The sequence below is a fragment of the Mauremys reevesii genome, linkage group 4 (assembly GCF_016161935.1).
Source record: "Mauremys reevesii isolate NIE-2019 linkage group 4, ASM1616193v1, whole genome shotgun sequence".
Taxonomy (NCBI): domain Eukaryota; kingdom Metazoa; phylum Chordata; order Testudines; family Geoemydidae; genus Mauremys; species Mauremys reevesii.
In genome coordinates this window covers 58790302-58802427 of record NC_052626.1, presented here as the reverse complement: position 1 = coordinate 58802427, position 12126 = coordinate 58790302, and the positions used below count along the sequence as shown (strand labels likewise).

Genomic DNA, 12126 nt, shown 5'->3' with positions numbered 1-12126 from the left:
TGCAACCTCCTCCCTCCCCCGCTTCCTGAAGGCTGCAAACCAGCTGATTGCTGTGGGCAGAAGGCAGGGGAGGGAGGAGGAAGGCTGCGCGCCATGTCCTTGCCCTTCCCCCCAGCCTCCTGAATGCTGCAAACCAGCTGATTGCTGCGGGCAGGAGGTGGCGGGTGTAGGAGAGCTGATGGGGGGCTGCCAGCTGTGCACAAAGCAGGCATCCAAACAACGTTATAGCAGAGCATTGCACAACTTTAAACGAGCATGTTCTGTAATGGAGCAGGGACGTAACATTGAAACATTAAGCAAGAAGACGTTAAGTGGGAGTTACTGTATTTATTGTATAGTAAGCTACGGAGCAGACAATTGCAATGGCTAGATTCTCAGGCAGGCTACAACTTACATTTTTGCAGACAACTCAAGGGAATTTTGCCAATTTTAAGGAATATTTTTGGAGGGCCTTTAAAGAGTCAAAAACATTATCGATTTTCCAAGAAACTCAAACATTAGAATTGCTTCTATCAGCTTGTACCTTATTGTGCAAGACCACAGACCACACACACAAAAAAGCGTTCACAATCTGAAATTTTACCACAAATTTATCAGATCCAATGGATGTTTTCTGCTTATGTGACCTTTCATCCAAAAGCCTCAAATCAGTTAAGCCTTACCTCACATATATGGGCCTTGAGTGTAGCAGGGAGAGAGGAAGAGAGGTATGGTGAAATGAGTGACAGTGTCAGTGACTTAGTCAAGATCATACAGCAAGTCAGTCAGTGGTAGAAATGGAAATAGACCCAGAATCACTTTGAACACTATTTCACTTTCATGTGCAGCATACAATTCGTAGCTGGAGAACCCAACACATTACATTACTACTCCACGGGAGATTTTTAGACTAGACTAATTTACTTAACTAGGTTAGCATTAAGATAATTCCAACTCTGCTTAATACTATTTATTAGATTTTGAGGTCTTCACCTCACAGAGAAGGGTGGGACAGAATGAGGAACGAAGGGGAATGGCTGTGTCAGATTTACATTGCATGCTATTTTCCTGGGGTTATGAGTCAACTTTGCAACTCTAGTTGGAGGCCAATGGCATTAGTCACTAGTTTACACACATAATATTGAAGTATTTAGGTGGAAAAAAATTGTTCTTGCTGAGTGTTGCCAGACTGATCCACCTCCAATTCAAAGTCCTGAATCTTTGATTTGGACATTAGCCATTTTCCGCTATCTGATCCCCTCAAGGTCAAAACACTACTGAGACCTTGGCCTCAGTGCCAGTCAAATGGGTCCTAAGCACTTCCAATCCACAGGAGTTTGAGGCAGTCATCATAGCACTTTTAACTACTGGTGGTGAAAGACAGAACATGCTGGGATAGGTGCCTAACCAAGACACCACAGATCAACAATAGGGCAGGCTCAAAGCAAGAGAGCACCAGTTTTGCCAGTGGTGCCTCGGAAGCTGAGCAAGCCTCTTACTTGAAAGGGGGTGTGTGTGTGGTGCGGGGGAGACAGACCCAATGGAGCCAAGTGCCAAAGCAATATCTGCAATGTCCAGGGAAGAGCAAAATATCTGAAAAGGAAACCTAACCATGAACTATATTAACTTTTAGATTACGGAAGTACTCATTTTGCTGGGCATTCTATAAACATGATGAGAAGGAAGTGAGGCTGCTTTATAATAATGTATGAATTCTGTATTTTAACCTGGTAAGTGAGATGTTTATTGTATGTGAGGCATTTCTTCCACTCCAATGATCCATGAGTGTTTCCGACTGGGATATCAGCTCGAGTTAAAAAAGCCCTGGGTGGTTGTGAAAGCCACCCAAAGGATAGCCATCTGCATCTAGTAAAACTATGAACAATCCCCCAATTAGTCAGAAATGTCATTCAGACTCAGCCCTATGACTCCAGAAACCAAGTCAAATATGTTCTGAAGGCCATTTGGCAGTAACATTTCATGAGACAGAGTTGCATACAAAAAAAATAGGTTTATTACTTAAACAGTGATTAACAGCAGGTGTACAGAACAGAACAAAAAGACAGGACAAAGGTGGAGGAATTCATGAATGTGCTTTAGGTATTAAAACATACATTTAGCAGTCATACATGAGGCTGGTTGGCATAGAACAGTTTGGTAAAGAAAATTGGTAAAACATCTGTACATATCTAGTTAATGCACAAGGTTTAAGAGACATCTAGACATTAACTCATAATAAACATTTAACAAGTTCTATATAAAGTATTGAAGAAACAGTTGCAGCCAATTTCCATGTTTAGCACTGAAGATATATTGCATATTCAGTATTAACAGCAAATTCCCCCTAGGATGGATAAAAAGGGGCAGTTGGTTGCCCTTCTACATGGGATCAGAGGAAGTTCTCCACGTTGAAAGTTTCTCCCAATTTTGCTAAGGCGCCACAAAACCATTCTTGCACAGAGCTGTTAAAAATTCCACTCATTTCCTCTCTCAGTTCCCTCAGCATAGGCACTGTGGACTTACCACCTGCATTCAGAATCCTCCTAAAGAATTTATTCCACAAATCACTGTCAACAGTCCTAAAAACACACAAAACAGTTTTCAATGAGAACAACATCCACCCGCATGACAGCTCCATCACGATTCCTGCTTCAATTCAGCTCTGAAAGCCCTGTGGACGCTCGGCAGTCTAAAATAATATTCAGCTTCACTCTCCAATGAGCATGTGTAAAGAAAAAGTGAGGGGTGCTATCAAGCTTGTACATGCACGCCCTTTACCCTTCACAAATGGACTTACGTGCAGGAACTAGATAGAGACAACCTTAGCATTTCTGTGCATTCCAGTGAAACATTTTCACCACCACCTACCCCAACATATCTAACACCTATTTACCATTTTACATAAGGCTAGCCGGAGGATTTGGGGAAAGGTTAGCAAGATAATTCCTTGACGCATCACCAAACTTGGCAGATCTCTTTCATGGAGACAGGCTGGATGTGTATATTGAAGAACCATAACATATTCCCCAGCTCTCAGTTATAGGAGCAGCAGAGCCCAGCTAGGACTTTGTATGATTACCAGCATTTAAAAGAGAGCATTGCAAGGGACAACTGTCAAAGTAAGCTAGTGGCTTGGCTGCTGCTAGAATCCTCCATTCTGCCTATCTACCAGAACGTGTGTGCATTCTATGCAGCCAATTGTCTGTGGAACTCCACCAGAGAGGTCCTTTGGGGCCATCTGCCTGTCCCAAGTCAGGGTAAAGGAGGAGGGTTGGGCGTGGGGCTAGCAACTCCACCCTGTAAAAATCAGCTTGCTACAGAAACGCCAACAATAGAGTTAACAGAGACTTTTAGCCTGGAAAAAGAAGGGTCTTCAACTCGAAGATGCATGACGCTGGGTGGTGAAAGCCGCGAGGAAGCCACTAAGCCGATCACCCTTCTTGCAGCCAGGAGGATTACCATCGGCACATGGAACGTGAGGACCATGTACGAGTCAGGAAAGACGGCGCAGGTTGCAGCAGAGATGAGGAGCAACAACCTGACCCTACTAGGCATTAGCGAGACAAGATGGACGCAAGCTGGACAGAGACGACTGTTGACAGGAGAGCTGTTGCTGTATTCAGGACATGAAGAGAGTGACGCACACCACACACACGGAGTAGGCTTCATGTTGTCCAAGCAGGCACAGAGAGCACTGATTGGTTGGGAGGCACATGGTCCCAGGATCATCACAGCATCCTTCAGAACTAAAATGAAGAGGATTAAGATGAATGTTGTTCAGTGCTACGCTCCAACCAATGACAGTGAAGAGGAGGACAAAGACTACTTTTACAACAGACTCCAGAAAATATTAGAGACTCTCCCAGACAAAGACATTACCATCCTTATGGGAGACTTTAATGCCAAAATTGGACCTGATAACACAGGATACGAACAAGTCATGGGGACCCACGGGCTGGGAGAGATGAGTGAGAATGGAGAGAGATTTGTGGATCTGTGTGCACTTAACAATCTGGTCATAGGAGGCAGCATCTTTCCTCACAAGCGGATCCACAAGAGTACCTGGGTATCGCCAGCAGGCATGACAGAAAACCAGATCGACCATGTCTGCATTAGCAAGAAGTTCAGAAGATCCTTGCAGGACGTTAGAGTTAGAAGAGGAGCAGACGTGGCGTCCGACCATCACTTAGTGGTGGCCAGATTGAAGCTGAAGCTGAAGAAGAACTGGATAGACGTCCAGACAGAAGAGCTGGTACAACGTCAACCTTCTGAAGGACCATAAGACCAAGGAAGATTTTGGATTGACGCTGAAGAATAAGTTTTCAGTACTACAGGATCGGTCTGAGGAAGAGGAAGACAGTGTACTCAACAGATGGCAGAAAGTGAGAGACACACTTAGGTCAGCATGCCAGGAAGTGCTTGGAATTAAGAAACACCAGCAGAAAGAGTGGATCACAGCAGAGTCCTTGACAAAGATAGAAGACAGAAAGAAGAAGAAGGCAGCAGTCAACAACAGCAGGACTAGAGCAGCAAAGGCCAAAGCTCAAAGAGTATGCTGAAGCCCACAGAGCAGTGAAGAGGAATATTAGGAAGGACAAGAGAGATTATGTGGATGGACTGGCAGCAGAAGCAGAGCAGGCAGCATACAGCGGTAACATGAAACAGCTGTACGATACTACCAAGCGACTGTCTGGAAAGTTCAGCAAGCCAGAACGTCCCGTTAAAGACAAGCAGGGAAAGTCTATAACAGGAATAGAACTACAGATGAACAGATGGGCGGAGCACTTTGAGGAACTCCTGAACAGACCAGCACCACCAAATCCACCAGACATTGACCCAGCCAACGAGGACCTCCCAATCAATTGCGATAAACCAACCAGAGACGAGATCAGAAAAGCCATCACCATGATGAAGAACAGGAAGGCGGCTGGACCTGACGATATCCCAGCAGAGGCCCTGAAAGCAGACCTGGATGCCTCAGTGGAAATGCTGTACCCCTCTTTGAGAAAATATGGGAAGAAGAAGTGATTCCGGCTGACTGGAAAGAGGGATATCTCATCAAAATCCCCAAGAAAGGAGACCTCAGCAACTGTGCCAACTATAGAGGAATCACACTCCTGTCGGTGCCAGGAAGGTCTTCAACCGAGTCCTCTTAGAGAGAATGAAGGATGCCGTCGATCCACAGCTACGAGATGAACAGGCAGGTTTCCGGCAGAACAGATCATGCACGGACCAGATAGCAACGCCCGCATCATAGTCGAGCAGTCTATGGAGGAACTCGTTGTACATCAACTTTGTTGACTATGAGAAAGCATTCGATAGCGTGGATCGAGACCCTCTGGAAGCTCCTTCGCACTATGGCATCCCAGCAAAGGTGGTCAACCTGATCAAGAATTCATACGACGGCATACACTGTAGAGTGATCCATGGAGGGCAGCTCACAAACAGCTTCCAGGTGCGAACCGAGTCAGACAAGGATGCTTGTTGTCACCACTTCTCTTTCTTCTCGTCATCGATTGGATTATGAAGACATCCACTTACAAGCGTAGGAATGGAATCCAATGGTCATTGTGGACCCAGCTTGATGACCTGGACTTTGCCGACGACCTTGCACTCCTTTCGCACAGTAAACAGCAGATGCAAGAGAAGACCAACGAGTGGCAGCCACGTCATCACAGGTTGGCCTCAACATCCACAAGGACAAGACCAAGATCCTTAGGATCAATTCCATCAGCAATGACCCAGTCACACTGAATGGAAGCCCCCTGGAAGAAGTGCAGTCCTTCACCTACCTAGGTAGCATCATCGACCAGCAGGGTGGCACAGACGCAGACATCAAAGTAAGGATTGGTAAGGCAAGAGCAGCCTTCTTACAGCTCAAGAACATCTGGAGCTCCAGAGAGCTGTCTTTGGCAATAAAGATTCGACTGTTCAACTCCAACGTGAAATCAGTCTTACTGTATGGAGCTGAAACCTGGAGGACAACCAAAACAACCACCAGGAAGATCCAGACCTTCATTAATAGCTGCCTCAGAAGGATTCTCCAGATCCGCTGGCCAGACACCATCAGTAACATCCACCTCTTGGAGAGGACCCATCAACTCCCAGCAGAGGAAGAAATTAGAAGGAGAAGGTGGGGCTGGATAGGACATACACTACGCAAGCAGCCAACCAACATCACCAGACAGGCACTGCAGTGGAACCCCCAAGGCAAGCGGAAAAGAGGCCGCCCAAGAAATACCTGGCGACGCGACCTTCAGGTTGATAGCAAAAAAATGGGCTATACCTGGAACCAGCTAGAGCGAATGGCCCAGGATAGAAGACTATGGAGATCTGTTGTTGGCGGCCCATACCCCGGTTGGGGTGACGGGCATGAATGAATGAATGAATTGTCTGTGGAACACTAGCTGTCACAAGTTTCCTGTGGGGTAATTTCCCCATATGTAAAATAAATATTAAAACAAAAGGCTGAGTGACTTTACTAAGGCCAAGAAGGATCGGTGTCAGAGCTGTAATTCAAATAAAGGAATCCTTTGCTCCTTAGTCTTGTGAGGAAATATATGTTCTTTTTTCCCCCCCATGAGGCCCCCCACAACATGTTATAAAAATTCAAAGGCCTAGCAGGGGGAACGGGGGGAGCAGGGAAGGGCGAAAGAGAGGGGGTGTGTGTGTGTCCAGGCTCCCAACTTTAGCCCTGAAGGACGGGTGGGGGGTGGGAATGAACCCCCCGGAATGTACAGAGCCCCGGTTAAGAACTGCACTAGATAATGCTGCCTCAAGTAGGCTTTTTTTCCTTCAAGCTAGAAATTACATTGGCTGTTCAAAGGAGACGGGTCAGCTGCAAGCAGCTGGCTAGAACAGACTTTATAGCAGCCATATCAGCAGCAGTAGTCTGAACAGCACTACACCACACAACTGTGAATTGATATGGGGGTCTTCTAAAACAAAAAACAACCTCCCCCCAAATAAAAATCTATAGGCAGACTGAGCCCAGGAGGTAGGGCTGAGGAGATTAGATAATTTGGGATCTTTAGGGGAAAAAAACATCAGTGGCAAACATTCAACCCTAATGATCCATTTAACAGGTTTACATGACAACCAATATCAGCCTGGACATTTCCAGTTTCCCAGAATGCCATGGTGGGAGGACAAGGTACATACAATTCTGTGAGATTTATAGGCCCCAAAGATCAGCTCCAGAACTAGAAATGCAATTGAAATATGCTTTGAATAAAAACAGCACCAACTGTGCTTAACACAAGGGCAGGAGATTTTAGTATGTTAATAGTCAACTCAAGGGATTCTTAAAGATGACAGGAGAAGAAATGGTTTCAAGCCTATAACTCCTTATCTAGACAAACACTCTAGCAAAATAATAGATTCCAGCTTTTTCTATACCTTTGTTACTAAATCAAGTCAGCAAGTTAGGAATTCAAGTTGTCTAAGTTTTCAGAGATTTCGACTTTATGTTTAAATCTCGTCTTTCCTCCAAATCTAAATTCTGCCTCTGGTCCTGGAATTCCAAACATCTCTGTACTTTGAGAAAGTAGCTCCATCAACTCAACATTTTTTACCACCAGTCACTCACGCATTTATTCAGCCCAAAATTTTCTTAATCAAAATAGCTCTCGCAGTGAATTTTTAAAAGGGAACGAAACTGAGATCTTGCAGAGCCACGGTTCCAGCATTCACCACAGGTTTCGTGTAAGAAAGTTATTTTCCCCTTTTACTTCCTACTCCCCTACATCCCAGAGTACTTTTCCCGGAAAGCAATCCTCTAATTATTTCTCTCAAGTAGGTTCTAAAACCACTTATGGCACCTTTGGTAGACAGGCCAGAATTAATAATACCTTCTTCAAAAAGCCACATGTAACTGCTAAAATCACGAGCATAAGCTCTCTCCTCACAGGAATTACAAGTATCACTACCAGAATGCTCCTGACCCATGCCTGGATGGGCACATGGGATCACACTGAAGACTAACCAATATCCCTCTGCTGAAACTTACTAAATGGAAGTTTCTCCATCTGTGCAATACCTTCTGAGGGCAAAGGGTCCCTGCAGTGGGAAACTGATGTTGTCAACAGCAGTCTGCAACCATAGAATGTGTTGAATGGCCCAATTGACCAGAGAAAAACATATGCAGTCTGTATGCAAGAGCAGGACACACTAAAAGCTGAATCTGTCTTCTCTGGCAGATCCTAATATCCAGACTCACTGCAGATTCCTCACTCCCACACTATGAGCCGCACTCCTGAAGGTATGCTACTGATGTAATACTTCATGTTAAAAATATAAAATTAGTATGGTTTATAAAAATATTACTGTAATTCTTGTTTTTGGAAGATACATAAATGCAACAGATCACTTGTCCACAAGTCTTTCTTGGCAGGTCAGGTTTAATTAGCTCAAAGACCTGAACTGCCAGAATATCTGACAGCAGAGAGCAAAAGTCAACCTGCATCAATGATTCAGTTAGTAACTCCCTTTGGGTTCCTTCTGAAACAAACACCCAAAGTAGTGAATTCATCTCCAACTGAAGGAGCAGTGGGTGGGTAAGTGACACCCATAGGTCCACAGTGTGCCTCTCTCTTGAGAATTCCAAGTAATAGTCTCCTATGGAAACTGGTGCAATAAATTGCCACTCAGAAGATTAAATAGCTTCAGAGGTACAATGTGAAAACACTAACAATATATGAAACCAAAAGTGTTTGAAATGTATCACTATATTGACAAATCACTATATACAAAGTAAAAGAAAAATAACTTTTTTCTGTTGTACAACTCAAAGAAAAGGACAGATTTTTCAATGTACACTAAGAGGCATCACAAACAGAATCTAGTTGAGAACAGGTACTTCAGTACCTGCAGACTAGATATGAATTAGCATGGCAATACTGCATCTAAGCAATAGTTGTGTAAACCTATGCAGAAGCCCAAGAGATAACTGATGCAACGAGCAGAGATGTACTTTCAGAACAGAGAAAGTGGGCAAATGAAGGAATAGCTGTCTGTCCACAGAAGTGACTTCTCCAAACTAATCATTAAAATAGTGCCCAGGAGAATGAGATATTAGGAGGGGAAACTCTTAGTTCACCAAAAATTGTAGCATACTGGTATGAATGGCTACCTCTAGTCATTTTTGGAGTGCCCTTTGAAGATGCCCAGAAAAGGACACAATGAAGGTATAGCAGAAAAAATCCTTTCTGGATCCATTTTAGTGGAAAAAGTCAAGAATGCCAAGCGGATAGCTGCTTATCAGCAAGATCTGCAGAGGAGATGATAGAATCTAAGGGAAAAAGACTTCGCCATCAGGCAATAATTTAAGTATCCACTTTAGTTACAGAAAATGTTGTTCTGCTGCTGCTTAGTTACAAGCAGTGGCAATAGGGACATTAAGTCTTCTCCCCACCTGTGCCCAATTCTCATTAACAATTTCTAAAGCAGCAGGGAGATGAGAACAAGGTAACTGAACTGTTACTGGCAGCTCTACAGAAACAGAGAAAAAAAAAAAACAACAACAGACTTTGGGTCAAGTTTAAATTCAAATCCCACACATGAGGAGGTCCAAATAAAAGAGACTCACTGAGCTGGGCACTGTGCATGAGGATCTATATCTCCTCAGTGGTGACTAATTCATCTAATTCTTTGAAGGGTCAGATGGATAAGCATTCCACTAAAGGTCAGGGGCCAAAGAGTGACAAACTAGAAGTCTGCAGTCCGGGAAACAAACTGTGTGTGTCTAACAGTAACCAGGCCCAAAGTAGGAGGAGCAGGACAAGTCACTGAAAAACATATTGGGGAGGGATAAGGTGGAAGAAAAACATTATAGACTTTGGTTCAAAATGTTGAGAAATCTCTACTCAAAGACAGTACCTAGGCAGGAAACCATAGCTGATGCGGAAGACTGGAAGTGACAGCCTGGGACCAGCTCCAATGCCCATAAGACTGAATGGCTGGCTCAGCAAGTTGGAAACTCCCCTGAAGAATCGAAGGCCTTAGCATAAGCTGCCCCTTTCCCAAGACGCTTGACTACAGGAGGTGAGGAGGAAAGCAGGTTCTTGCTGTCTGGAAGTTAACTAGTAAGTGTGCAAACAGCAGCTGCCCATGCAACCTTAATTTTGCCCCTTGTGTGTATGCATGATGCAATCTTTAAATTGCATCATATTATTTCCCGCCCCAACAGGACCCCTGAATCAGTCTCTTTCATCCTGCCCATGCTACAGCATAGCACACAGCACAGTGTGAAAAGCTGAAAAACAAAATGATTACAACACAGAATCATGCCCACTTATTAATTGATCTCTCCCCCAGCTCCAAATTTGCCTGGTGACTCAGAAGTAGTCTAAGACGGTGTACCTCATATTAAAAGCAGAGAAAAGGGTTATAAAATAATGTAACAAATTAGGCCATGCTCTAATTTACACACCCTTTCAGCTCCTTGGTGAATAAGTTTCTAATGTGTGAGGGAGTCTAAACTGTAAGTGGGTGTAAATAGATGTAAGGGAGTCCAAGAAAGCATCAGTGAGTCCATCTAATTCTATTACAAACAAAAGATTCAAAACCGAATCCTCAATATAATGTAGCACTACTGTTACCAACTAGTAGCACTGAATTTATGCTCCAGCTTTGACAAAAGCTGCAACACAGAGGTGAGGGAGAAAGCTAAAGCTGCCTTTATCTACCCAGAGATTCCTGATGAAACACTTACTTGGAGAAATTCTGGCTGATTTTCCAGAGGGAATCTTCTTGATAAACCTGGAGGTGCTCCCCAAACAGCATCAAATGCACTATTTCTGCAATACCAACCAAGTCTACCTGAAACCACAACAATCAATATTAGAAAACTGCTTCTGCTAATCTCCGCAGCCATTTCGCCATTCCTCCACATCCATTCAATATAGCACAAAAGCATTTTTAAATAGCAATCGTGCCACTAGAGATGTCCTACAACACCTTCTGCATCCAATAACCCTGTATAGTGGTGTTTGTGAGGATTTTCCAGCAAGCTCAATTAAGCTAAGCAAAGCAAAGCAAACTACTATAGGAAGCAAAATCCTTGTTTAGCATTTCAGATTGAGACACGGTCTAGCTATTTATAATGAACTCTAGCTGTCAGATGAATGCAGGTACACAACTGCCCCAGATTAACAATGCCAGTTTCTTCAGCTAATGTAGAATACACAGGGTCCAGCTGAAGGGTTTTTGCTGAAGAGTTATGGCTGTTGTGAAAGATGTTGCTTAATTAGATAAGATATATAAAAACAGGCCACATATCCAACGACATTCATCTTAGAATATTAGCGCTCAGTCTCCATCTCCTTCTTCAGATAAGCTAGAGACACTTGTCAAGGGGCACTCATAGCAATTACCCTGGGTTAATATGTACTTACCTGATAAGGAAGAGAGCACTTGGCTAGGATCTGTTGTCCATACTGGGTCTGAGCTATTGGGAAGCTGTTGAGTAAACTCACTCTAGGCTGCAACCTCACATCCAGGCTGTAAGAGAAGTCCACTATCTTCAAAGCACTGGTAATCTCATTATTAGCAAACGGATCACAGATCCTAAGGAAATAATTCCAAGGAAACATAAAAGACAAAGAAGCAGTAAAATTTCCTTTTATCATCTTGTGCTGCAGGTAAGAATCTTAGCCATGCCAATGGCTCCCTCTAATGGTTAGTTTAGGAATGGCTGCTAAAAAAGGCTTACCCCTCATATCATGTGAGTTAAATGATAATATTAGCATCTCCAAGCTTTGCTACGGGGAAAGTTGCTTTACAGAGGTAATCCTATCTTGATATATGTATCACAGCTAGGGGGTATGAAAGAAGAGGTGCTGTGAGGAGGAAAATTTAATATAATGCTTTGAACTTCTTTATCTCATTCTCGTCAAGGTTCTCAAAACAATTCGAACGTGAATGGGATATTGTGAAGTTTAATCCATTAGATATATCCTCTGTTTTACAGTTAGAGAGAGACAGACACAGACAGGTGACAGATTAAGTGATTTACCCAAGGTAACAATATGTAGCAGTGCCAGGAACAGAATCCAGGTCAAGATCCCCAGTCACTCTCTTTCAATACTTGTACATTGTGGGCCTACTTCATAATTATGAGTGCCTTTTCTTTTTAAACTTTAATATTAA

General features: G+C 43.6%; 1 protein-coding gene across 5 annotated transcripts in view; it reads right to left on the bottom strand.

Annotated features, from left to right (window-relative positions):
- Positions 1 to 1970: 1970 nt before the first annotated feature.
- The window catches only part of BUB1B (BUB1 mitotic checkpoint serine/threonine kinase B), a 46243-nt gene continuing 36087 nt past the window's right edge, over positions 1971 to 12126 (bottom strand). For 4 of the 5 annotated variants that reach the window (XM_039538681.1, XM_039538680.1, XM_039538682.1 and 1 more), the window contains exons 21-23: positions 11373 to 11544; positions 10691 to 10797; positions 1971 to 2558 (exon numbers count right to left, since the gene is read on the bottom strand). In XM_039538681.1, the coding sequence (XP_039394615.1) occupies positions 2369 to 2558; positions 10691 to 10797; positions 11373 to 11544 (469 nt within the window). In that variant the 3' untranslated portion in view covers positions 1971 to 2368. The remainder of the gene's footprint in view (positions 2559 to 10690; positions 10798 to 11372; positions 11545 to 12126) is intronic. The other variant, XM_039538685.1, reaches the window with a different exon arrangement.